General features: G+C 40.2%; 1 protein-coding gene across 1 annotated transcript; it reads left to right on the top strand.

Moving 5' to 3' along the window:
- Positions 1–1,721: 1,721 nt before the first annotated feature.
- On the top strand, positions 1,722–23,747 carry LOC139709382 (DNA polymerase subunit gamma-1-like). The gene is made up of 22 exons (XM_071621343.1): positions 1,722–2,278; positions 4,115–4,243; positions 4,664–4,862; positions 5,259–5,420; positions 6,483–6,626; positions 7,869–7,948; positions 8,730–8,912; positions 10,543–10,782; positions 11,851–12,090; positions 13,295–13,439; positions 14,781–14,879; positions 15,532–15,689; positions 16,209–16,380; positions 16,995–17,130; positions 18,476–18,582; positions 19,093–19,232; positions 20,040–20,162; positions 20,724–20,786; positions 21,093–21,207; positions 21,644–21,895; positions 22,550–22,667; positions 23,563–23,747. The coding sequence occupies exons 1-22, from the start codon at positions 1,722–1,724 to the stop codon at positions 23,682–23,684; spliced, it is 3,684 nt and encodes a 1,227-aa protein (XP_071477444.1). The 3' UTR covers positions 23,685–23,747.
- Positions 23,748–25,071: the final 1,324 nt, after the last annotated feature.

Below are 25,071 nucleotides of genomic sequence, written 5' to 3'. Positions count from 1 at the left end.
TTCTTTACTCTTCCTTTGAGTTTTACTTTTAGACTTTTTACTTTTTTTTAGTTTAGTAGGCCTACTTTGTCAATCTCATGATTTCATTTTCAACTCAAGTCAAGGCATAGCCATGAGTGTCTTCGAGACTTTGACATCTTGCATGTCTTGCACACAGACGTTACGACTACAGTACTCAGTAGTCTCAGAAGTAACGACATAAGTTGAAAAGAAACTATAAATAATATGATTTGGGATCTAATTTGAAATTGGATGGCGTTTACAGACTAGGCTTCATAAGCATCACGCGATTGAATACATGGGACTACACTCTACCGCAATTAATGGTTATGGTAGTCCAACTGAAACTGTTATTTTGAGCATGATTTTAATAGGATTATAGCTTACCATTCACTTCACTCGTGGACAGTGGGCTGGCTTAGGTCGTCATTCATCTTTCAGATGGTTTGGTTCTCACTCTGAGATCTGGATTAGGGCCAAAACCTAATTCTAGGCCAGTAAGTTGAACAAAGCTCAAAATAATGCAACTGCGACGGTTCGTAAAACCCGCATTGCTCTTCACCCTAGCAATTCGGGTTTCACGAACCGGCGTATCTTTACTGCGTCGGTTCGTGAAACCCCTTTTTCTCAATTTCTCGATATTTCGAGTACCGTCGTTTTTTTCTTTCTTTGATAAAATTAAGAATAATTAATTTTGTGATCTAAAATTTTGGGATTTGGTAGAGTTTTGAAAGCACTTTCATTTGGTACCAATATCTCGATTTTGAAAATTTTGACCAAAATCGAAATAGCGTCGGTTCGTGAAAACGCCGACGATGTGTCGTATCAAAACACAACGCGCGAGGTAGAAATTCACTGGTACCAACTGTATTATATATTTCATGTAGCGTAGATGCTAGATGCACACGGACAACCTACTTGTAGAACATAGTAGATGTAGAATGTACCTAATACTCCGCAATTATTTATCTTATCCACAACCCTAACATCGACAATTGTAGGCTGAAGTACAAGCGACATCATGATGCAGGGAGAGCACCAACACCGTGAAACTGGGCGTAATTTGATTGTGTGGTGAAATGAGGATGAACTGTCAAGCTTACCTTGGGCTTGGTGCTTACAACCGACTGCGACTGTATCGTAGCTAGCTGTCCTTCCGATCGTGAGCAAGCGCAACGAGTAGACGAGCACTTGTCCGCCCAGTACAAAGTTGTACAACAGGAAACCTCGTTCGTATACAACTAAATATAACTGGCAAGTAAATCATAGATACTGACTGTGGCCTGGGGACATCAGCTGGCTTATCAATTCGTCTTCAGTCATGCATGCACTGTTTCGAACTGAAATGCTCTGAGAAATGTGGTTGCAGTTGGTTAGCAATATCTTCGGCGGATTTCAAGGTGACAAGGAGGTGTATCTCCAATCTTTATCCATCTAATTCTTCTAAACCGTTTGCCTTTTTCTTTAAAGCAACAGATGTCATCAAGGAAGGAAATCTACTGTTGGCATATGAATTGATTTGATGTTTACTTTTGCTGTACCTGTCTTGCTGGGTTGCTGCATACTGCTGGTTGCAGAGTTTCATTTTTAATGAAAAAGAGCAGTGATGAGCAATTTCAAATGATCGCTGTAATGGTTTATGCAAGGAACTGACAATGACAATGTTTTCGTCTGGGAAAATGTCAAGTATGATGTTACCAAAGAGATTATGTGGTGCTAGAATGCCAAAGTTCATCCCACCAGTGAAGTGTTTGCCTGGGACTTGCCACCATGTCAGATGGAGTCAGAGAAAGACAATTCTTTGTTCTCTTTCCTCGTCATCATCATTGCCATCATCATCACTGCCATCATCACCAGACTCCCCTCCCAAGGAGGAGCCAACATCGCTGAACTCCAACAAGACATCTGTATCTCCGGAATTGAGGCTGAACCCCATCAACATTCAGATGCTATCCAAGCACCTCCACGACCAGGTCTTCAATTTCAAGAGGAAGAAGAGAAGTGCCAGGAAATCAGCTCAGCCAGAGGCTGACCCACTGGAGGCTTTGCAAAAGGCCAAATGTCATCTTGAAAGTCACAGACTGTGGGGGAAGGAAGGCACCATTCTTCCCGACGTCAAGTTTGATTTGCCCAGGCTCTACGGGCATAATATTGATGAGCATTTTCAAATTCTGGCCAATAAGCAGAGTGAGGCATATCTGGATCTAGCCCATGAAGTAGCGGAGTGCACGCTCCCACCAATGCCAGAGGACTGGGTCTTCCAGAAAGGCTGGACAAAGTAATGAGGCAGCTATTTGATTCTTGCAATGGTTCATTTTTTTTTTTTTTCATTTTCTATTTAGTGTGTGTACCCCAATGATAGGATTTGGAAGATGGGCTGATGCATTGTTAAAGGGGAAGTCCGGACGATTATCAGCCGCTTCGTGTGTAAAGAACAATATTTCATGAACCTATTACCCTTTTCCCGACGAGAAAAGACCATCAGATACATTTACTATGATTTTTTTTTAAAATAAGATAATTCTTCATGTTCGAATCCGTCGCGAGCAGCCCTTCGTACTATCTGTCCCAGAATGCATTGCGCGTGACGTATCGGGCGCAGTTTCCTCAGCTGAGAGCACCGCGAGCGAAGCCCAGCTACGCATCGATCTCCCATTGCACTGCTGACTGCGGGCGGTATCTGCATGCCTGCATAGGTGTGCCTTGTCGGCGCTACTGCAGGAGACCGTACACCGATTTACGAGTGCTGTTGCCAAACGCTGTATTCCTTTATTCAAATAATCTTCGTTATATATCTATATAAAATCTTCAAAGATTAATGTAAAATAGTTGCAATGCTATAACATTTTCGTTTAAATTGAAATATGTATGTATTATAATACTGCCGTACTTATTAGTGTCCACCCCATCACTTACAATGCATTAGCTGTTGTCGGGCTGTTCAGGCATACATTTACGTCTGCTGCTGCCAAGTGCTATCACAGTCCGCGATCGTTTTTTCGACTTCTGAGTGTGAACAATCTGAAATCAGTCTGTCAATGTCAGAATTATTGCCTCTTTTGTTGTCCGAGACTGTTGAAAAGTGTGTCTGACGGTGATAAAATACGACAGTATACATGTAACTTGAACCACGGAAGAAACGCCAGCGCCAGCTTGGTACCGCCGCCGCGCCGGTAACTACGACCAGCAGCCCAATACACACAGCGTAATGGGGCTGCGTGTTGTAGCATTCAGGATCATGATAAGGTAGTATCGTGGATAAATATCAATTTAAAATCGAAATATTTCTTCAATTTGAAGACTTACTAGTAAAGTTGAAGTATTGACAACACCCTAACACTTGACACATCGGCATTTTTTTAAATGAAGCAATAGATCATGCCGCGTGCATCCGCTGTGTGGTCAGAGACTGTTGAGCGGTACGCTACTACCGCTTGCTTGGCCCGTATCACCGTTGCTCAAGCAGGGCTCCCCCGAGCCAGCTGACGCTCCAAGCAAAAAGCAATGTGAGGAGGATACGTCACGCTGTCACGTGATCTTTCTCGCCGGCGTACAGAAATCGAACGGTTACGATTCAAAATTAGTGATGCTAAAAAATCGATTGTGGCGAGTTGGGAGGGTCTTTTTCAATGAAACTTAGTCATTATGGTCCTTTATTTATGTAGATTTTGGTTAATTTTTTTCAAAATCGTCCGGACTTCTCCTTTAATGAAGAATTAGTGAAATGTGCTTACATGATGTTCTGTAAAATTACCTAAAACCCAGAAAAAGCAGACACCTACATGTATAAAATGCACAAAAATGAGACATGAAATAAACATAACAATATTCATATCATTACAGGTACTCAAACCACATGTAGTTTGTGGTGTAATTACTGTAGCCCACTTTGTATAAAACATAATATAGAGTTCAAAGCTTGTCAATATTTATTATGATTTATTTGTTAATGTGTAATTCAGCACTGTGTTATACAATGACTTATAACTGCTCTCTTAATATAATCAACTATTCACAGCAAGATTGTTGTTTCTGTGAGAAAAAGGATATGGGTAACAATTGGGACATAGAAAATTTAAAAATATTACAAATTCTCCGATTTCATACTTTGCAGATATGCAGCAGATGGAGAGCCAATACCTGTGCCTTTTCCCGATGACCCAGGGATTGTGTTTGATGTGGAGTGCTGTATGGTTGAGGGAAACTTTCCAACACTGGCAGTGGCAGTGTCTCCTAATGCTTGGTACGGTAATGGAGTGTCCCTTTACAAATGTAATACTTTGGTCACGCTCACAGTCTTTCTGTAGAATAACTTTTGATAATCTAACTTTTGTACAAATTTTCTTTTCTTAATACCTTTAGGCATATTAAAACGGGTCAAATTGTCAGATGACAGGTGGCAATAATTCCTGAAAACCTCAGACTTCCTTTCACAGTTGACTGTCCAGAAGTTGCGCTAAAACAGAGCCAACTGATTGACTGAAATGACACCTCGGCAAAATCTTGAATATGCTGTGTAAGTGTGTTTCAAGAGCACATCATTCATATGAGCCAAGTTATGATATGTTTTATTGCAGGGAAAATGTACAGGTGACTTCAAATTTTCTGTAATACAAAAGAATAATGGTCTCTTTCCTCTAAAATCTTGTCTTTAAAATACCAGGTACTCCTGGTGTAGCCACAGACTGATTGAAGACCACCTGTCCCTATCCCAGCGGGTGAGGCTGTCTGATCTGATCGCGATGGAAACCAAGGGCACCTCCACCAAGCCCCCCGTGGGCCGGAAGTGGACCCCGAGGCTGGTGGTGGGCCACAACGTCAGCTTTGACCGCAGCTTTGTCAAGGAGCAGTACCTATTGCAGGTAGGCCAAAAAGCGTTGAGGATATTGTTGCACTCTGGTCCTTTGAGGCAGAGTGATGATGCAAGCCATGTAGTCATTGTTTGTCTGTTTCTGATACTTTTCATGGGGACAAGTCAGATATGCAAGGAGACCAATTGATGCAACATCCAGGTATAGGTTTGTGAAATCACGAATGGCCAGCCTTTGCACTCTGATTCATTGGGACAGAGCTGACGATTTAAACCCTTCAGTCGTTTGTCTGTTTCTGATTAGTAATCAGGGTGACAACAATTTCAATTCAGATACACAAGGACTTGACTTAATGCAAAAGCCAAGAATAGGTTTGTGAAATCACAAAATGGTATAACTGAATTCAGTTTTGAAGTCGAGATTGATGTTTGGCATGCCGTTTTGCAGGGAACGAAGACAAGATTCCTCGACACACTCAGCCTGCACATGTGTGTGTCTGGGCAGACGACTCTACAGAGGGCGCTGTGGAATGTCAATGCGAAGGGAGGCAATGCCGTTGCTGCGCCATGGTTGAGGAAACAGCAGAAAAGGAAGTCATTTGGACCTCCGGTGAGAACAATTATGTCCCATGTGGCTTGGGTTAGACTACATGATAGGATAGTAGCATGCATATATGTACAAGTATACTTTAACCCGTTCCTTACGGGAACCTGGTATACAAGGTTCCCAAAATGAAGACTAGAGTGCCTGCTTTAGTGGCCTAAATTCATGTTTCTTTGTGGTAAAATGCCCAGAAAAGTGGGTTTGAGACAAAGATCAGAGTTTATTCTATCAGCATTTGTTCTCCTTCTGTTTGAAAAATGCATATTTCACAGTATTATGTACCTTTTCCCTGATTTAATTTTTCGCTTGTTCTGCTGTAAACTTGTACGAACATGTACATAGCAATCAAGGCTGAGATCAGTTAGATATCTGGGTTTGCTGACCCCAGTCACCTCATTCAGGTACCTGGTTTTGTGTAGAACAAAAGATTCTTTGAGCTCATCAGCGCACGCTCTATTCATGCCTCGCACCCGATCAATATTTCCATTGTTCACTGGCACATGTAGTTGACTCTGGAAAGGGGGATACAACATACCGCTTGACTGCCTTCACACAGGTGGATTACCTACCTCTCTGCCTCTCTGTCAACAGGCAAAAAGAATCTTGTTTGGGGACATTAAAGGCACTCAGAGAATTGCGGAAGGAACAGGTTAATAAAAACCTGGCCATAATTATTCAGTCCAAAAGTTGTTAATATGTCTTTTAAACCTTTCTCAGTTGCTTCTTTGGTAGGTGACTGAAAGAGATAGAATATCATGCTCAGTCTTGTTACAAGCAGATGTGTAAATTGAAGTATTAGCTGAGCAGTTCAGTTATTGTAATATTCTATACTCATCAACTGGAGGATAATTATGTTCTTTGTGATATTTCCATGAAAGAGTTGTGGGTGTGGATCATGTTTGAGAATTACACCACCATCTTCATGTTTTGGTTTTCAGCATATTGTATTTCTGAGAAATTAAATTTGAATTGAATTTGCTTTAATCTATTTGTTTTTCTGTTGTTGTGACTATCTTTGATAATTTGTCATGGCCTCACATCATACTTTCTCAACGTTTAATGCTGTAGGCAACGGCATGGCTAGCTGAGAGTAGCCCAAACAACCTGGCAGATGTGTATAGGCTGTACAATGAAGATGGCAGCTCGCTTGACAAGAGCAAGCGGGACACATTCGTCACTGGAACCATGGCAGAGATCAGGGACGATTTCCAGGTGATGTCTTGTTGCAAGATCACAATGAGAAAATGGAACAGGTTTACAACCACTTATATGTGGTATTCCCACTCTCATTATTATGATCACTGCCTTCAATAATTGACAGTTGTATACAGTCTTAAAGAGAATGTATTCTCATCGGGTTGTCTCGATTTAAATGTGATAGTCTTTCTCTTGCAGATATGAATTTATCTTTACTTCACAAAACAAGCATTGTTGGCAGATGATTATGGTGTAACAATTTGCAGAAGCTGTATTGATTGATGATGGTTGCACACTAATGTACAAAAATAATGGATTTGATAGTGCATCATGATAATGATGATCATAACTGACTAGTGACTATGTATCAAGCACCACCAAACTCACTTAATCTAGTGCATGGTATAGAATGAGTGTGCCCTGTTCAGCGCAAAGTAGGAAAAAATAGAAATGGCAAGAAAAAATAAGGAGAAGATGATTTGCAGTTTTTTGCAATCATCTGTCAATAAATGAGTTGCCAAAAGCATCTTCACTCTGAATGAGGAGAGCTGATTTAGAGTTTTGTCAGATACTGCACCTGTGAGATGTCTACCGATAAATGGTGCAATAATTTATACATATTCACAGGGTGCTGCATAACTTTATTTTACCACTTGCCCGGTCGGGCAAGCAGATTTTCAAATTTGCTGTGAAACACTTGCCCGAATAATAATTTTACTTGCCCGAAAAGAAAGTCCAAAATATAAGGAAATAATATAGAAAATCATGTGTAAGTCAAGGGCTTTGTAAAACACTATCACTTGAATAAACAGCACAACAAACTTGGTCCGATCAAGTGTTGCCATTGAAATGCATTGGAGCTTCTTCGCGTAAGTGTTGGAAAGTTGCTGAAATGATGTGTTGCATCACTAAACAGCCATTATTGTTGGGCTTCTGTATGGTTGACTTTGTGGGTTTGTTGGGGGTAATAGTGAAAAAACGGTGTCTTCAAAACTTTTTTCCTTGCCCAATTCGGGCAAGTATTCTCATTGTTAAAAAACACTTGCCCAAATTTGATTTTCACTTGCCCCGGGCAATCGGGCAAGTGCTTATGTAGCACCCTGTATTCATGGAAACTAGCAACTAAGCGTGTATTGTCGTAGTCTAGCTGAAGATTAGAGAGAAATTAGCAGCATTTGGGGACAAGATTTTATCTCCATACATGTGATGAAGAAGAAGTGTAAAATGCATTGTGTTTTTTCTCACACCTGTTTACAGTCTTTGATGACATATTGTGCCAAAGATGTTGCTGCAACACATGAAGTCTTCAGCAAGCTTCTGCCACTGTTCTTTGAAAGGTAGGCTGTCCTATTGCACCATCTCAGCTCATGTATGACCGATCCTTTGTGTATACTGGCTGGGTTCTCTAGAGGATGTATGCTGCACGACAACTTCAAATTGTTATCTAAAGGTTGAAGACTTCGAGTACTTGGCGACGAAAGAGTTGATGTGTGTTAACTTTGAACCCTCCCCCCCCCCCCACACACACACACACACAAAAGAAGAAGAAAAGAAATGATACCAAATGTGAAGAGCTTTAGAACAGGATAACGAATTGAAATTGATTGGCACCATGTCTCACCAATTTGAAAAAAGGCAAAATTTCAGTGGGATAGTGAATAGAATGAAGTTCTCATACTCTTATGATATGTGTATGATTTTCAGGAAAAAGACCAAGTACTCAGACTGAACAGTAACATCCATAAGTGTCACTTGTAGGCGTTTTTAGCTTGTTTGGTTTTTTGTTTGGTTTGGTTTAGGTGTTGTTTTTTTCCCAGACAAATTATCCTTTGTAATTGAAGAGGTTAAAACCTATGTCACAATCTGAAATGTAGCTGCAAATCTTCACTGTCTCCCCAAATGTCAGAAATTTCTACACTGAACAGCTGTAGGAGTATGGTGTTTAAAAGTTGGACTCTGCAGTGATGAAAGTCTGGTGTTCAGTATCTTACACATGAGTGCAAAAATCAGCAGGAGACATCATTGTAAGGTGTTTTTTTTTTTTGGCTCTAAGTGTCTTAATGTAAGGAATAGCCTCTCAGAGACACAGATAAGTGAAAGAGATGTCATGTTTCACAGGTTTCCGCATCCAGTGACCTTTGCCGCCATGCTGGAGATGGGCCAGGCCTACCTGCCGGTCAACCAGAACTGGGAGCGGTACCTCCAGGAGGCCCAGGAGACCTACGACCATCTCCAGCAGGAGATGAAGCAGTCCCTCATGCACATCGCCAACGATGCCTGCAACCTCCTCCACCATGACAGGTGCGTGTGCTCAACCCCCTCCCCCACCCCACCCCCTCCCTCACCCTGTTTCATCTTATCATTACTTGTGTTGCAAAATATGACATACATTTCATCCACAGCAAGTCTGTAAATTAAAAATGATAAATTCTTCTTAGTTTGCATGAAGCCAGACATTCTCTATGTGTGTTGCTCATGAGCTGTTAAGCATGGAAAACTATAATACATTGAATGAACTGCATTGATACAGCTAACAGGATATGATAAGCATTTTGAGTATTGGAAAATCGATACGACTTTTTAGCTCACCTGAGCCAAAGGGGGATAAGGTCTTAATTTGTTCAAATGGGCACCCTGTCCTACCTGGAGGGCCCCTCAAAGGGCCCAAACCTCCCAAAATTAAGGAATCTTTTAAAATCTTCTCTAGAATCAGAAGAGCTAAGTTGATACTGTGGGTTAGTACATTAATGACCGTAGTTTCAAGTTTTTTCACAGCAGATCCAGGGGAAGGGGGGGGGGGTCCAAATTAGGGCCTAAATTGTACATTATCATCTTCTTGGAAAACCTCACCCGCCAATTTTCACCAAACTTGGCAGGTAGCATCCCTATGGGGTTAGGATCTCAGTTTGTCAAAACAGGCACCGTGCCCCACCCAGGAGGGCCCCAACTCCCCACCCCACCCCCACCCCCCAAATTAAGGAATCTTTAAAAATCTTCTCTAGAATCAATAGAGCTAAGTTGATACTGTGGGTTAGTACATTAATGACTGTAGTTTCAAGTTTTTTCATAGCAGATCCAGGGGTACGGGGGGGGGGGGGGGGGGGGTCCAAATTGGGGCCTAAATTGTACATTTTCATCTTCTTGAAAACCTCACACACCAATTTTCACCAAACTTGGCAGGTAGCATCCCTACGGGGTTAGGATCTCAGTTTGCCAAAATGGGCACCGTGCCCCACCCAGGAGGGCCCCAACTCCCCCCCCCCCCAAAAAAAAAAATAAAATAAAATAAATAAATAAATAAATAAATAAAAAATTAAGGAATCTTTAAAAATCCTCTCTCCAGAACCAGAAGTGATAGAGCTAAGTTGATACTATGATTGGGGGGGGGGGGGGGGGGGGGGGGGGTCCAAATTTAGGCCCTAATTGTACATTTTCATCTTCTACTTGAGACTTACCTGGTCTAATTTTAGTAGAGCTGTATGTAATTTAAATTAGTGACTGCGTGAAAGGTGAACTTGTGATATTCAGGTGAGCGCTAGACCCCTTGGTCTCTTGTAATATTGTGCAATACTGGTTGTGGTGACACATTTTCAAATGTTCTATCTCAGGAAATTTAAGATTTTACACATGCTTCAGCCTACAAATATATTGGGCTAGACCTGAGCTTCATATTTGTTGAATAATGATAATCAGCTTTAGATAGCAGTATGATGTCATTACATGAAGACATTTAAACACTGGCACAAGTATCTTTACCTTGATACATGATAAACCAGTTACAGATTCATGCACTGATATTTTGTAAATCCATCAGTATTAACTTACGTGTAGATAAGTGTACAATTTGTCTGTAAAAGGATGACAATTTAAGTTCTCTTTGAATAGATGTAATAGTATGCTTACGCAAGCTTCCCAATGTTTGTCTCTAAAGATTTAAGGAAGACCCGTGGTTGTGGGAGCTGGACTGGGCAGTGGAGGATTACAAGCTTAAGAAGGCCCAGCCATTAAGGAGAGAAAGGAAGATCCAGGAAAAGGAGGCGGTTGCCAAGGAGACAGGAGAAGAGCAGGCTGAGAAGGAGGGAGAGGAGGAGGAGGAGAGTCCTGTAAAAGATGTGCTCATGACAGCGGAAAGGATTCCTAAGGTCAACCAGCACATGATGGGATATCCAATGTGAGTTTAGATTGAGAGTTTGTATTCATGCCAGCTTTTCTAGAGTTTGCCCTCTCTTGAATAAAAGAAAAAGAAGCTGTACTATACCACAAAAATCAATTACTTTATATGGAGATGAGAAAATGCAAGTGTGTGTATTATGTGGAACATGCAATGACAACTTTTGAATGTATGTCAAAAAGAGTGGAAGGAAAACTGTAATCCATGAAAATGTTACCGGCATTCTAGCATATGTGCTGTGATGCCAAACACTGTGCATTAATGTTACGGTATGGTGTATGTATTTCATCATCTAGTTATAATGACCACGCCAGGACCACTGCTTCCAATGTCATTGTCCTTGTCTGCAGTAGAGTGTCCAGTGGACGTTTTCCCTGTCAGAATGATATTTACCTCCGCCAATTACCTCCGCCGAGGGAGGAGGTTATGTTTTCGTTACCGTTGGTTTGTGTGTTTGTGTGTTTGTTTGTCCCTGTGCAAAGTATCTCAAAAAGTATTTAACGGATTTAGATGAAACTTACAGGAAAGGTTGAGAATGACACAAGTAACAAACGATTAAGTTTTGGTAGTGATCCGAGAATTTTGGGGGAATTTATTAAGGATTTTTGATATTTTAGCAGGTAGGGTCAATGAACTTGGGAGTTCAGGCTGCGCGTATTTAAGGTTTGCATGCACGCACTAAAGTGCGTGCTCTAGTTTCTGCTAGGGCGAGGCGTGCCGTGCAGCTGAGGGTTTATGATGTAACAAAGGCTTCTATATTGAGAAATCGGGCGACTTTCAGCAGAAAATGCTATGGGTGGAAATCACTGATATCTCTATGGAAGAACAAGATCAGTGATGGAAATGAGCTGCATGCTTGGCGGAGGTCTGCGCTCTCAGAGTGCTTCTCGAGTCTTGTGTACATCAGTGTGTTTTCTGATTTACAGAAGTTGGCCACCCTGCAGTGGTAATGATAGACTTGAAAGTCTTCTGACAGCATGGAGCACAATTACGAAGTAGGACCAAAATACAAAATGAAACTACATTCATAGAGACCAATTGTTACATTGATACTCTCCTCTATGCTAGATGGTTCCGCGAACTATGTCCTCGACGAAGTCACACCGACTGGTCGCCTGGCCCGTCCCTCATCAGCCCACAGACGCGGGTGACCCCCAAGCTCCTGCGCCTCACCTGGGAGGGCTATCCCCTCCACTTCACTGCCAAGCACGGCTGGGGGTACCTGGTGCCAGGACGGCCACTGAACAGAAATGAAGTAGGGGCCGCTGGTTCCCAGGAGCAGAAGATTGAACCAGTGTTCCCCTTAAGGTTAGTGATCTTTTATTTCCTGTTAAAGTTTATTGTAATTGCAATGTGCCTGAAGAGTAGTTAGGACTTTTGTTCCATATAATCTTTCAGCCGCACTCGATTGTGATTGGAATATGTCTTTCCTTAATTCACGATGACCCATGTTTTGTTAGTGTCTTTGGGTCATACCATTTGACAGTTCTTGGCCCAATGGAACAAATAAAAGGTAAGGTCAAATTGCTCTTTGACACTAAACAGTTTGGAGTTTCAGGTAATCAAGGAGTTACTTGATCTGGCTACTCGCAACAATTTTGCTTTGAGTGATTAGGGCAGTATGACAGTAATTATTTGAATTTAGGTGGTATTATCAGCTAACTGTGTGTTTGGATCATATTACTGTTATTGACTACTTGTGGCAAGATCATACAAGGTAGTAATAAGATTTTTTTTTTCAAGGAACACAGTGATATGGCCACAACGAAAAAGAATGATGCACAATAAAGATTGCATCAAGCTGATCTTGATTGCGTCTTGGCATGAATGAAAATCTAATGAAGGTGAAGTTGTCTGTGAAGGTTACACAGGGACATCTTCATTTTTGTGTTTTTTCTGTGATTTTTAGTCTGTCAGTTTGTATGTTTATGTGTAAGAGCTTGAAACAGTGAAGTTTGCACACAATGACTTTTTTGTTTGATTTTGGTTTTGTGTGCTGTATATCTAATGCAAGTTCTGAGAAGGTGGAATTAACCATGAAGTTTGCACAAGGATAACAACACTAAATGAAATCTGTTCTGCTGGACTTGTGAAAATCACAAAGAGCAGTTTTGTGACTCATCTGAGTCTTTTTCTTTTTTCAACTCTGTCTTGCTGGTGACCATTCATCTGTGACGGATGAATGAAAGTGCACTCTCCGTGATTTTCTTAGGTAAGTCAACGCTGCGCACTGGTCCGACGGTCCCTGACCAGTAAAAATCACTGTTGGACCAGTAACTTTTTCAGGAATGGACCAGTAAAAAATGGTAACACTGGGTATCTACTGGTCTGGCAGACAGGTTGGACCAGTGGAAAAAATGGGTGAGTGTGCAGCCCTGGGTAAGTCCAGTCAAACAGATTCAGGTATGTATTGTTATCATACTGCCTGGATGAATCACAATCTATATTGATGTATTTGCTCAAGGATCTCATTTTCTCTGGGTTTCCTTTTTGTGTGCATATATTTGTTCAGGAGCCTTGAGGAGATGGAGTTAGCCAGGAAAGAGGAAGTCAACACAAGAGCATCAACCATCAATGGAGAAGCAATTGATGTTAGCTTGGACTTTGCACTGGATGAAGACTTCAGTGACACTGACAATGGCAAGAGTTCTTCCAAGGTGCATAAATATGTTGTTTTGTGTTTGTGGAATACATAATGGGAAACTTGTAATAAGCACTTACTCTGAGTCTAAAGACGTCCAATTTTTATAACAGTCTTGTATTTTCATATAACTTGAATACTATAATATTTTTTTCGGGGGAGGGGTTTATCTCTGTAATAGTAGAGACTAAATGACAAACAAATAGACAAACAAAGCTTATGAAATATTTCAGCTTTAATAGATATAGTATTGTCCTAACTTTTTGTGCTATCAAGAGTCTTTCTTATATGGATGTTGTATAAATTATAAGGTAGCATCTACAAATTGTAGACTGTAGATGGTTTGGTAGCTAAATCACCAAACATATTACGTCTGATAACTATCACTGTTAGTAGATTTTGGTGTGTTTTTTTTCAATTGCCATAAAGTAAACCATCGTGTATGCCCACTTTCCATGTTTGGTTTTGGTAGCTTTGTTTGTCTACAGTGTTGTCACAGAATGTACCTCAAAAAGAAATGAGTCTTTGCATTGGTCATTCATGGTTCTTGAGAAATCTTTTAAGTGCATTGCTTGTGCTGACAGCATGGAGACGAGTGTAGTGTATGTCCTCCTTATCAGTTGATATGAATTCAAGTGATATGTCTTCAATAGATGTTCACTTGTCAGTAATTACCTCCGCCAAGGGGGGAGGTTATGTTTTCATTACCGTTGGGTGGTTTGTTAGTTCGTTCGTTAGTTCGTTCGTTTGTCCGTGTGCAAAATAACTCAAAAAGTAGTTAACGGATTGGGATGAAACTTGCAGAAAAGGTTTAGAATGACACAAGTAAGAAACGATTAACTTTTGGTAGTGATCCGATAATTTTTTTGGAATTTATGAAGGATTTTTTATATTTTGGCAGGTAGGGTTAATGAACTTGGGAGTTCAGGCTGCACATATTTGAGGTTTGCATGCGCGCACTAAGGTGCGTGCTCTGGTTCCTGCTAGGCCGAGGTGTGCTGTGCAGCTGAGGGTTTATGACTTAACAAAGGCTTCTATATTGGGAAATCGGGCAATTTTTCAGCATGTATAGACCTTTGGGTGAAAATCACTAATCTCTATGGAAGAGCCCAAAGAGCTTTTCCCCATTGGTAGAGAGGAGAAAAAATCTATTTGGGAAGAGCAAGATCATTGGTGGAAAGTAACTGCTTGGCAGAGGTCTGTGCTCTTAGAGTGCTTTTCTACTTTATATATGTGAAGCCAGTAAGTGATATGGCAACAACAGACTTTGATGGATACATTACAGTGTAAACTTTGATGAGGAAAGGAATTCTGTCATTCTTGTGTGCATGTGTGGTGACCTTCCCTTCCACTGCAGGGTAAGGAGAGCCAGAACTCTGCCCCTAATCACAGTGGACGATTACCTGTCAAGGATGTTAGGGTACCAGGCTGCTGGTTTTACAAGCTGCCACACAAGGTCAGTTGTTGGTTTGTCTTTTTGTCTTTCCTTCTTTCTTTCTTCTTTCTTTCCGTCTTCCTTCCTCCTTTTCCTTCTTTCTTTCTTTCTTTCATACAGATTTTTCTTCAGATTAAGAATCACACACTTGTCATTATTATATAATTACACAATATTTTTTTTTCCTAGTTGTCTTTGTTAGACTCTTGTCTTCTCAGTGATGCTGACATTAAGTTGCTTGCCAGAGATCTTGTATAAGAAAATTAGCAGCTCAAGGGTTGAAATATCTACTGAGGACAATTAGATATTTGCCTGGGTTGAAATTTTTAAAGATTATCGAAGATTGTATCATTGCCCACCCCCCCCCCAAAAAAAAAACAACAACAACAACATCAACAAACAAACCAACAAACAAACAAACTAGAATTAGCTCATGACATGCCCCCATTGGGGAACAAGCTTATTTTCAAGTAAACGCAAGTGTCATATGCAAAAACCGTCTTGGTTATTGATGCTAAATCGTAACGACTCTAGTGTTGAACCATGCTCACAGAGTATTGGGAGAACTTTGTTCACTATCTGCGATGATACCTGCAATTAGTGGCAGCTGGCTGGCCCATTCAGTAACATCCTTGGTATTTTACCCATAATTCCTTCCCTTTCTCCATGCCAGGATGGCGCTGAGAACAATGTGGGAAGTCCCCTGGCCAAAGACTTCCTGAGCAAGGTGGAAGACGGAACCTTGAGGTCAGGAGGAGGAACCCAGGCCAATCGCATCCTGGAAATCAACAAGTTCATCTCCTTCTGGAGGAATGCCAACAAGAGGATTGCGTCAGTTGATATCACTTTAATTCAAACCACTCCAATGTCCACTTTGGACAAAAGATAACATGACAATTTTTAATACATTGAAAAAAAAAAAGGATTCTAAACCAAAATTTGAAAAGAATCTGTCTGCATTAGTCAACTTGTACTTCATTGTAAGTGATCAAAGGCAGTTAATATGCAAAATTAGTATGCAAAATGCCGCTACATGCGAAAGTTGCTTAGCTGTTGTTACAAAATATAGAATAGTGGTAGGAGGTAATATGAGATCATATGCATTATAAATATAACAAGAAATGATCCTTTTACAAAGAAAAAAAAAAGATTTTGGGGAAAATTTGCCATGGTGAAGAAACACTTATGTCCTAGGATACATTCACAATGATTTATACATTGTATAGAAAGAGCAGCTGTAAGAAAAAAAGTTCCTCAAAAGAAAAAAGAAGAAATCATAGCAGTGCCTCTCCAACACTTTCTTCTCCACTTTCTTTTAAACTGTCTTCTACTCTTTATTCTACACTGTAGATCACAGATGGTGGTGGGTCTGGAGAAAAATGAACTGCCACGGTCAGTGGTCCGCAGCCCTGATTACGAGGAGGATGGTTTCTATGGTGCCATCATCCCGAGGGTCATCACGGCTGGTACTGTCACCAGACGAGCAGTGGAGCCAACATGGCTCACAGCCAGTAACGCTAGAGTGAGTTGGCTCTATATGTCTCATTTATTCTCATAATTCAAAGTAAGAGACAATATTTATGAATCACACTTGTAAAGCTGCTGTCCAGTTTGGGCAATTAAAAAAAAAAAAATGTGATCATCATCAGAAATGAAGTTGTACAAATTTGTCAGGAACTTCTATTGTGCATTGATTATGAATTTGTATGTTTGACATAAGCATGTGACTTACAAATGAATGATGGAAAGTATTTTTGGTTTTGAAGAACAGTGTGTCAGTTGTATTATCATGGAAATTGTTGGTTGAGAGTAGTTTCTATCAAGTCTGTGTCATCATGCTTTTGTTGTTCTCTTTTAACCTCCTACCTAAAGTGACCCAGTGGCATTGTATGATATTTGCTTCAAGACCACTGTGAAGTGATCAAGGACCTTTGCATTACGTTAGGAATTACTTCATAGAGACTATAATCTGCCTTTGTGGCTACTGATGAAGACAGTATTTCTCAAATGACATATATATCTGCATATAAAGTGAATGAATACTGTTGCAGTGTGCTCTACAAATCAAATGCATATCACTTGACAAACCTAATATATGAAGTCAAAATTTTTGTCCTTGTATTTTGTCCATCCTAGACTGATCGTGTTGGCAGTGAGCTAAAGTCTGTGGTCCAGTCTCCACCTGGATACCACTTTGTTGGAGCAGACGTTGACTCCCAAGAGCTCTGGATCGCTGCTCTTCTTGGTGACAAGAACTTCGCTGGTTTCCATGGTGAGTGGCACAACTTGACTGACTTGTGTGAGACCAGGAAAAGCTCATGTTCGGTAAAACATTCTTGTTGGAGATTTTGTTGGTGTTACTATCAGGTTTGATGTTGGTGTTGGTGTTGCTAGTAGTGTCACTGTTAGTGTTGGCATGGGTAGTAGTGTTGTTGTGGGTGGTGGTGGTGATTCTGGGTTTTTGTCCCCGCCGAACGAGTTCGAGCAGGGGACTATGAAACGGGCTCCGTACGTGTGTGTGTCCGTCTGTCCGTCCGTCCGTCCGTCTGTCTGTGCGTCCGTGTGTGATCAAAATGTTCAATTTGCTACTTCTCTGTCATTTATGAGCCAATTTTTATTCTGTTTGCTTTATATGATAGCACTACATGGGAGCTTTGAAACTTCTACACAAAATTTCAGTTGTGACCTTTGACCTTGACCTTTGACCTATATTGTACATTTTGCTTCAAAATGCTACTCCTTCGCCATTTCTAACCCGATTTCGATTCCATTTGCTTTATTTGATGGCGCTAGGTGAGGGCTTCAAAACTTGTACACAAAATTTTGACCTTTGACTTCTTTGACCTTTGACCTTGATTTTTGACCTATATATTGTACATTGGCTACAAAATGCTACTCCTTCGCCATTTCTAACCCGATTTCGATTCCATTTGCTTTATGTGATGGCACTAGGTGAGGGCTTCAAAACTTCTACACAGAATTTTGACCTTTGACTTCTCTGACCTTTGACCTAGATTTTTGACCTATATTGTACATTGGCTACAAAATGCTACTCCTTCGCCATTTCTAACCCGATTTCGATTGTGTTTGCTTTATGTGATGGCACCAGGTGAGGGCTTCAAAACTTCTACACAGAATTTGACCTTTGACTTCTTTGACCTTTGACCTTGATTTTTGACCTATATTGTACATTGGCTACAAAATGCTACTCCTTCGCCATTTCTAACCTGATTTCGATTCCGTTTGCTTTATGTGATGGCACTAGGTGAGGGCTTCAAAACTTCTACACAGAATTTTGACCTTTGACTTTTTTGACCTTTGACCTTGATTTTTTACCTATATTGTACATTTTGCCACTAAATGCTACTGCCGGCGGGGACATATGTTACGCACCGCGTAATTTCTACTTTTCCTTGTTTTTCTTGCCCTGTGCGGCTTGATCGCTTTTGTACCAGGAATGATATGTAAATATTATATTAATGTTTGGAGTGAACAGAATTAGATTTCTCGTGGAAACATGGAGAGAATCTATGAGGAATTGATAAATCCTGGATGAAAGGGGTTTATTAATCAGATCATACCATTTTCTCAACTAATCTCATCTCACTTTATGACAGGATGCACAGCTTTCAGCTGGATGATGCTGCAGGGGAAGAGGAGCGAGGGAACCGACATGCACAGTGTGACCGCATCCACCGTAGGCATCAGCCGGGACCAAGCAAAGGTGATTATGATGATCGCACTAAGAGATTTCATGTACTCTTTTCTCGACAGCTCCTATCTACTCCTTTCTTTAGGCCATATTATACAGGCTTTTTGCGCATTGACTCATGTAGTTTTTTTGTCTGTCATAATTTATTCATTCTGTCATAAATCATTTATCTTTAATTCATCCATTCGCTATTAATAAATGTAGAATTGATCCATTTCTTGTTATGATGTTATTAGCTGAAAATATGTGTACATGTTTCGTAATTCTGAATACTACAGTAAGTGGTATTTATGTGGTAGTACTTCATTGTATTGCCAATGTTCTGTGTATATATTTGAGTTAGGTGAGAAGTTATATGAACCAAACGAAAAGACACATCATCACCATCATCATCATCATCATCATAACTGTCATCATTATCATCACCTGTCACTGGCACCATTGTAAATCTTACCAATTGTTGTTGTCACAAGACACAAAGGCACGGTCTCTCTCTCTCTCTCTCTCTCTCAATCTCCCCAGGTGATCAACTACGGTCGCATATACGGTGCCGGCCAGCAGTTTGCCATCCGCCTCCTGATGCAGTTCAACCACAGGCTGAGCCAGGAGGAGGCCGGAGACAAGGCACGAGACATCTACATGGCAACCAAGGGAAGGAGGATGTGAGTGTGATTGGAGGACTCCAGAGAATTGGTAGTTTGTCTTCTCTGCTTTGTCTTTGTGACATCATGCCAAGATGTCTCTGTAGAATGCTATGTGACAACCCTGTTGTTGTTTACGGAGGAGACATGTTGGAACTAGAAAGACACTCAGAGACTGAGAGGACAGAAATCCTTCAGGCAGCTCACTTCCACATATATTGTGATTTCCACCCAAAAATTAAAAAATAAAAATGCTGGATTGAAACAGTGATCCAGATCACAACAAAATGTATTACTCTGTTCCTTTTGTCATTATCAACTTTTTCTAAAAATTTCATCCAATTCAACGCGTAGCTTCTTGAGTTTTATTTTGCAGTAAGCCAGTGTCACCAAAAACATAACCGCTTTGGTGGAGGTAAAGATGAAGTGGAAAGATTAGTGAAACACTTGGAATTGGCACATTGAATTAACCAAATCTTTGAAAGTATTATTTAAAAACTTATTATTTGATTCTCCTCTAAGTTTCAACAAATGTTTCATTGGTAATTCCACATTTCATGAATGAACAAATGCGTTTAGGTAATTTTCCCTTTTTAAATAACCATAAATTTATTACAAGAATGAAAAACAGAATGCTAGATGTCATTAAGATATTTTCAAATACGTTCAAAGTTCAGAGTGCTAATAGTATCATTATAGTCATGCCAGAAGAGATATGTCAATTCCTGTCATATCCAACATTTGTGATACCACTTCCTTCCACCAAATTGTAAACCCATGCAGGAATTCTGCTTCCCCCTAGTAATCAAATATCTCATTCTTCTGTAGGTACCACCTGTCTTCTACCGGTCAGACCCTCACCGAGGAAACAGAGATGAGCACAGCGAATGGAGACGGATGGCTGACCCTGGAGGAGCTCAAGGAGTTGTCAAAGAAGGCGCATAGATCAGCGTGAGATTTTCTTCTGTTGTTTCTCTCTGGCTTTATCTTTTGTGTCATTTTGTGTCATTTTTATGCCTTCTGCCTTGAGATATAAACTTGTCAGGTGTTTTGGATGAAATTATAATGTAAGCCTATCTAGATTTGCTTATATATTAGGTTATCGTTTTGTTTTGTTTTGTTATTTTTTAATGAGGAAAATAGTTAGTAGATATGGGATACAGCATACTGTGATGATCTGTGTTGATATTGGGTTGTAGATGAAAATTGGTTGGGCTAGATTCAGATATTCAGAGAATAGGTAATGCTTGTATTGAAAATGAAAGTCTTTGCATTAGATTACCTGTGTCTACTAACTCAAGCTGGTCTAGTGCATGTCTTCTGAATGTCATGTTCAGTCCGTGTGCAGTTTGACGTCTTTGTGCACCCTTGCTCATCCAAGATGCTTTCCTTTCTCTCTGGCCTCATCCCTTTCTGAGGATGTTTTCCTCTCCTTTCTTTTCATCAAATACAGATATTCTGCATGTTGTTTTTTTACTGACTCCCGCTTTCTGTTTCTCTCTCAAACTCCAGATCGATTTACGTCAATCCACAGAACATGGAAATTACGGATCAACGCAAATGGGATGGTGGAAGGTGAGAGTGAATTATTTGTCAGTAAGTCTTTATAAAGAAAAAAAAAGAGAAAGATGTTAAATCACAGCTGGTTAAAGAGCATCATGCCAGTTTGTGTGTGAAGTTTTGAAGTCATATGTTTGTACTTTCTGTTTGAGCGATCATTTTGAGTTGCTGAGAGTTTAGTGGAAGTTGAAGATATCAATGCTGTGATAGGTAATTATTTTGTATTTTTAGATTTAAAACTTTAAGTGCAGCAGGTGCTGAATTTAGAGCAGGTGCAAAATTGTCCAAGTCTGCAATATCTTTTTCAAAATCCCCCTGCAGTGAGTCAGCCATGTTCAATGAACTGGAAGAGATTGCTCAATCAGAGAATCCTAAGACACCAGTACTGGACTGTAGTATTAGCAGAGCCTTACAACCAGACACGGTCAACAACGAGGTGAGTTAAAGATTCTCAGTGTCGGCTAACAATATCAGTGTTTCAAAATAAGGATTTGTTCCTTTTTTTTTGGGGGGGGGGGGGCCTTGCGTTCAGTTTATGCTGTATGGTCTTGAATAAGGAAGTACAAATTCCATCTCAATTCTGGCTAAATTTCATGAGAACAATAGTGTCAATGATTCACATTTGGGCAAAATATGTCTTTGGCCCAATTTTGTATTTCTTATCTTTTCTTTTTCTTATGTAATTTTACTCCACTTTACATATGACCTCACAATCTACATTGTGCAACATAGGAAATTGACCATGTTGACTGGACAATTATGCACAAATCTTTCATAATTGAATGCTCAGGTGAAGTTTTCTTCTTTCTTTTTTTTTTCATTTTGTCTAACGTGTGTTTCTGCATTGTCTCCTGCACTCCCACGACACACAGTTCTTGACCAGCCGTGTGAACTGGGTGGTCCAGAGCTCGGCCGTGGACTACCTGCACCTGATGCTGGTCTGCATGCGCTGGCTGTTTGAGGCCTTCGCCATCGAGGGCCGCTTTTGCATCAGCATCCACGATGAGGTGCGCTACCTGGTGCGCAGCGAGGACCGCTACCGGGCGGCCCTGGCCCTGCAAATCACCAACCTGCTGACCAGGGCCATGTTTGCCCACAAAGTGGGCATGGATGACCTGCCCCAGGTAAGTAGAAAGTGATGGCCTAATAAGCCCCACACCCCCAATCTTCATCCCCATGCCCCTAAGCACAGATGCCTACATATATTCTAGGGATCTAGGGCAATTACCCCCTGGGCAATTCCCCTTCCCCTAGCCCTAATCCTAATCCTAATCCTTAAACCAATTCTAACCCTAAACCTAACCCTAACCCTAATCTTGAATCAATATTCTATATGTATATTGTTGCAAGCCCATTAGCTAATTCATTATATTCATGATTTTGTAGACTCACACGTCGTAGACAAGAATATTGTATTCATGGGATGAAGATAGATATGACTTATGCTATTCCCAGGACACAGCATCATGGTTTACTCAATGATCATGAAACTTCAGCAAATAGTGCTGCAAGTTTAACTTGCATTTCCAAAGATTTTTAATCACAGTGTGTCAAGAGGATGGAGTGACATGCTCTGCTATGAACGAAGAATATAATGAACTTCAGTACCTTCCTAAGCTTTCACCTGTGGTTTGTAAGTACAGAAATGCTTCATTGCACCCACTTGATCTCGAAGTTTATTTAAAAAGTGGTTGTGTTGCATGATGTTTCTTTTTTTGTTCGTAATGGATTTTTACTGCAAGCTGTGAATCAAGCAAATGTTTCTCTTTCCCTTTCAGTCTGTAGCCTTCTTCAGCGCAGTAGACATTGACACCGTTCTGAGAAAGGAAGTCACTATGGATTGCAAGACTCCATCGAACCCCCATGGCCTACAGCGGGGTTACGGTATCCCACAAGGTACGGTTAAAATCAAAGTTTGGTACTCTATCAATTTTTCATTCAAGGCCAATTTCATTGAACTTTTTAGGTTTATGATTTTTCAGATAAATGTATTCTTTTGTTCATAATTCAGTATCTCCCAAATTTCTTGTGTCATTATTTTCATGATATTTCTGTGGAAAGTGAAATATGCAAAAGTTTGACACCACACAAAATTTATTGTTTACAGTACTGGAATCTTTGCTCCCATGACATTTATGCTATAACTCCTTTCATTTTACTCCTTGGCCAAATAATAACATAAATTGGCCTCAGCCCAGTGTTTGGTATTAACTAGCATTGCACATGTGAAGTATGTAGCTGGATGTATGGTCAAACCTGGGTTGTTGAATCATTCATGAACTGTAACTGGCTAAAATGTGGTTCCTCATTGAGTTGGCTATTGACAAATCAATGTCAATTCATTGAAAGGCTAAAATGGAATTATGCTTCCCGTTCATGGAGATGCTCAAAACTTTTTTTAGTGTGCTCCAGTTCTATATAGTTTTTCAGTAATGTTGCCTTGCATAAACTATTGATTGCATCTATTTTGTCCACATTCAAATCAGTTCAGTTCTTTAGTACTAAAGAGTACTAGTAATTTAGTAAAACAGCAGACACAAGCATAGTTCAATTTCTAAAGATGAATGCAATGGTGGGACAGTATATTATATTTGAAAAGTAGGTATCTACATTCTAAAAACATCTCACTTTAAATGAAATATACTGGAAGTCAGTGTTATAATGCATCTTTGGAAATATCATAGTACATATTGTAGTTTTATGAATCTCAAGATGCCATATTATCAATGCCAGTTCCTGGTCAATGTGAGAAAGCTCACATTTGTAGCATTTCGTTTACATTCATTCCCAGGAGAAGCCCTGGATATTTACCAAATCCTGGAACTCACAAATAATGGATCCCTGGCCAAGCAGACTGCGTCGCCTAGCAACAAAGATGCAACGCTTGGCAGCAGACAACAGAGTGTGGGCTGACAGAAGATGTTCGTATGAGTGGGCCAGTCTGCTAATGTTGTCATACTGGTGGATTATTTTGCTTCGAGGACTGATTGAGGTGCTATTCAATGACACTTTTTGTACTTCATATATTTTTATACTTGAAATCCAGTGTGAAATCATTAGTTGACTCCATGGGCAATGTCTTAAGTTGTCTGTAACAACCTTAGCTGTAAAGATATGCATTGACTAATAGATGTCTGAATATACTGATTTATTCAGCTGATTCTGCAGGACACATTTGCTGACTGGAAATTCAGTATGGCATTCATTGCTATTTACCATGTCAAGGTTAGCCTCTGGCAAGCATTGACTGAGCTTTTCAGTTTTCAAGAACATTTGTTAGCCAAACAGGAGTGAAATGTCGATATATTTATCAACACAAGAAAGTGAATGGACATCAGGGCCTATCGTATTACGCAGAAGTGGTGGTATGCAAGTCTTGGATTTACTTGGAGAAGCAGCAAGACTAGATCATGGGAATAAGAATTGTTGCTTCTGTCCTGTGAAAAGAGTTTGTGTATGAGTTGTTAATGTATTTCAAATGATGTAAATGCAGTGCAGATACCACCATTTTCATACTGAAAAACCAGGAATGTTTGCATGCATTTTAATCTTGAAAATTTCCCAAATGCAAAGATTCGTGAAATTGAAATGCATGTGAGAGTTCTTGTCTACACCTCATGCAGTGAATGCCAGTGACTACTGTAAAAGTGGAAATTATGGCGGTGTTTACATTTTCGTGCATTTCACGTAATCAGAAACTAGCGCGAAAATAAAAGCACGCGAATATTTCTGCTTGCCATATGTTCCTGTAGTTGATGTCTTGATACCGCGGAATTAAAAACACGCGAAACTCTTCTTATCTGGCCGAGCGCGAAAAATTAGTCACGCAAAAATATCCACTTTTACAGTATTGCCGAAAATTTCATGCTGTGGAAATATCTTGCTTTACAGTATATACAGGCTCATTTTACTACATTTTGCTTGTGTCAATATTTCAATCATGAGTTAGTATTGCATGGTGAATGTTTCCTCTGTGGTCCATGCAAGCCTGTTTACATAATTCCAGTACTAAAACTAGGAGTTTAACAATGAGATAGAGGCACAAACATTCACTTTCTGGCATACATACATACATAAGGCTGTGTTGTCACCCAATAGAATATGTAAATCATCCTTCTTGTATTCAGACTTATGTTGAACTGTCAAGTTCCCTGTACTGGACTTGCACCACTTACCTCATGCACAAATGTTTCTCTAATGAATGATTTACTGTGAGCAATGTCTACCTGTCTGTTTCTTCAAAGCTTGTAGCTGTTATCACTGGCTTGTTGACTGGGATAATCCAATGGCATTTTATTCT

Source organism: Diadema antillarum, unplaced genomic scaffold, assembly GCF_040938485.1.
Source record: "Diadema antillarum isolate AM-2024a unplaced genomic scaffold, OU_Dant_1.0 seq00001430_RagTag, whole genome shotgun sequence".
Taxonomy (NCBI): Eukaryota; Metazoa; Echinodermata; class Echinoidea; order Diadematoida; family Diadematidae; genus Diadema; species Diadema antillarum.
The sequence above is the reverse complement of the archived record's forward strand: the minus strand, read 5'-3'. Positions and strand labels throughout refer to the sequence as shown.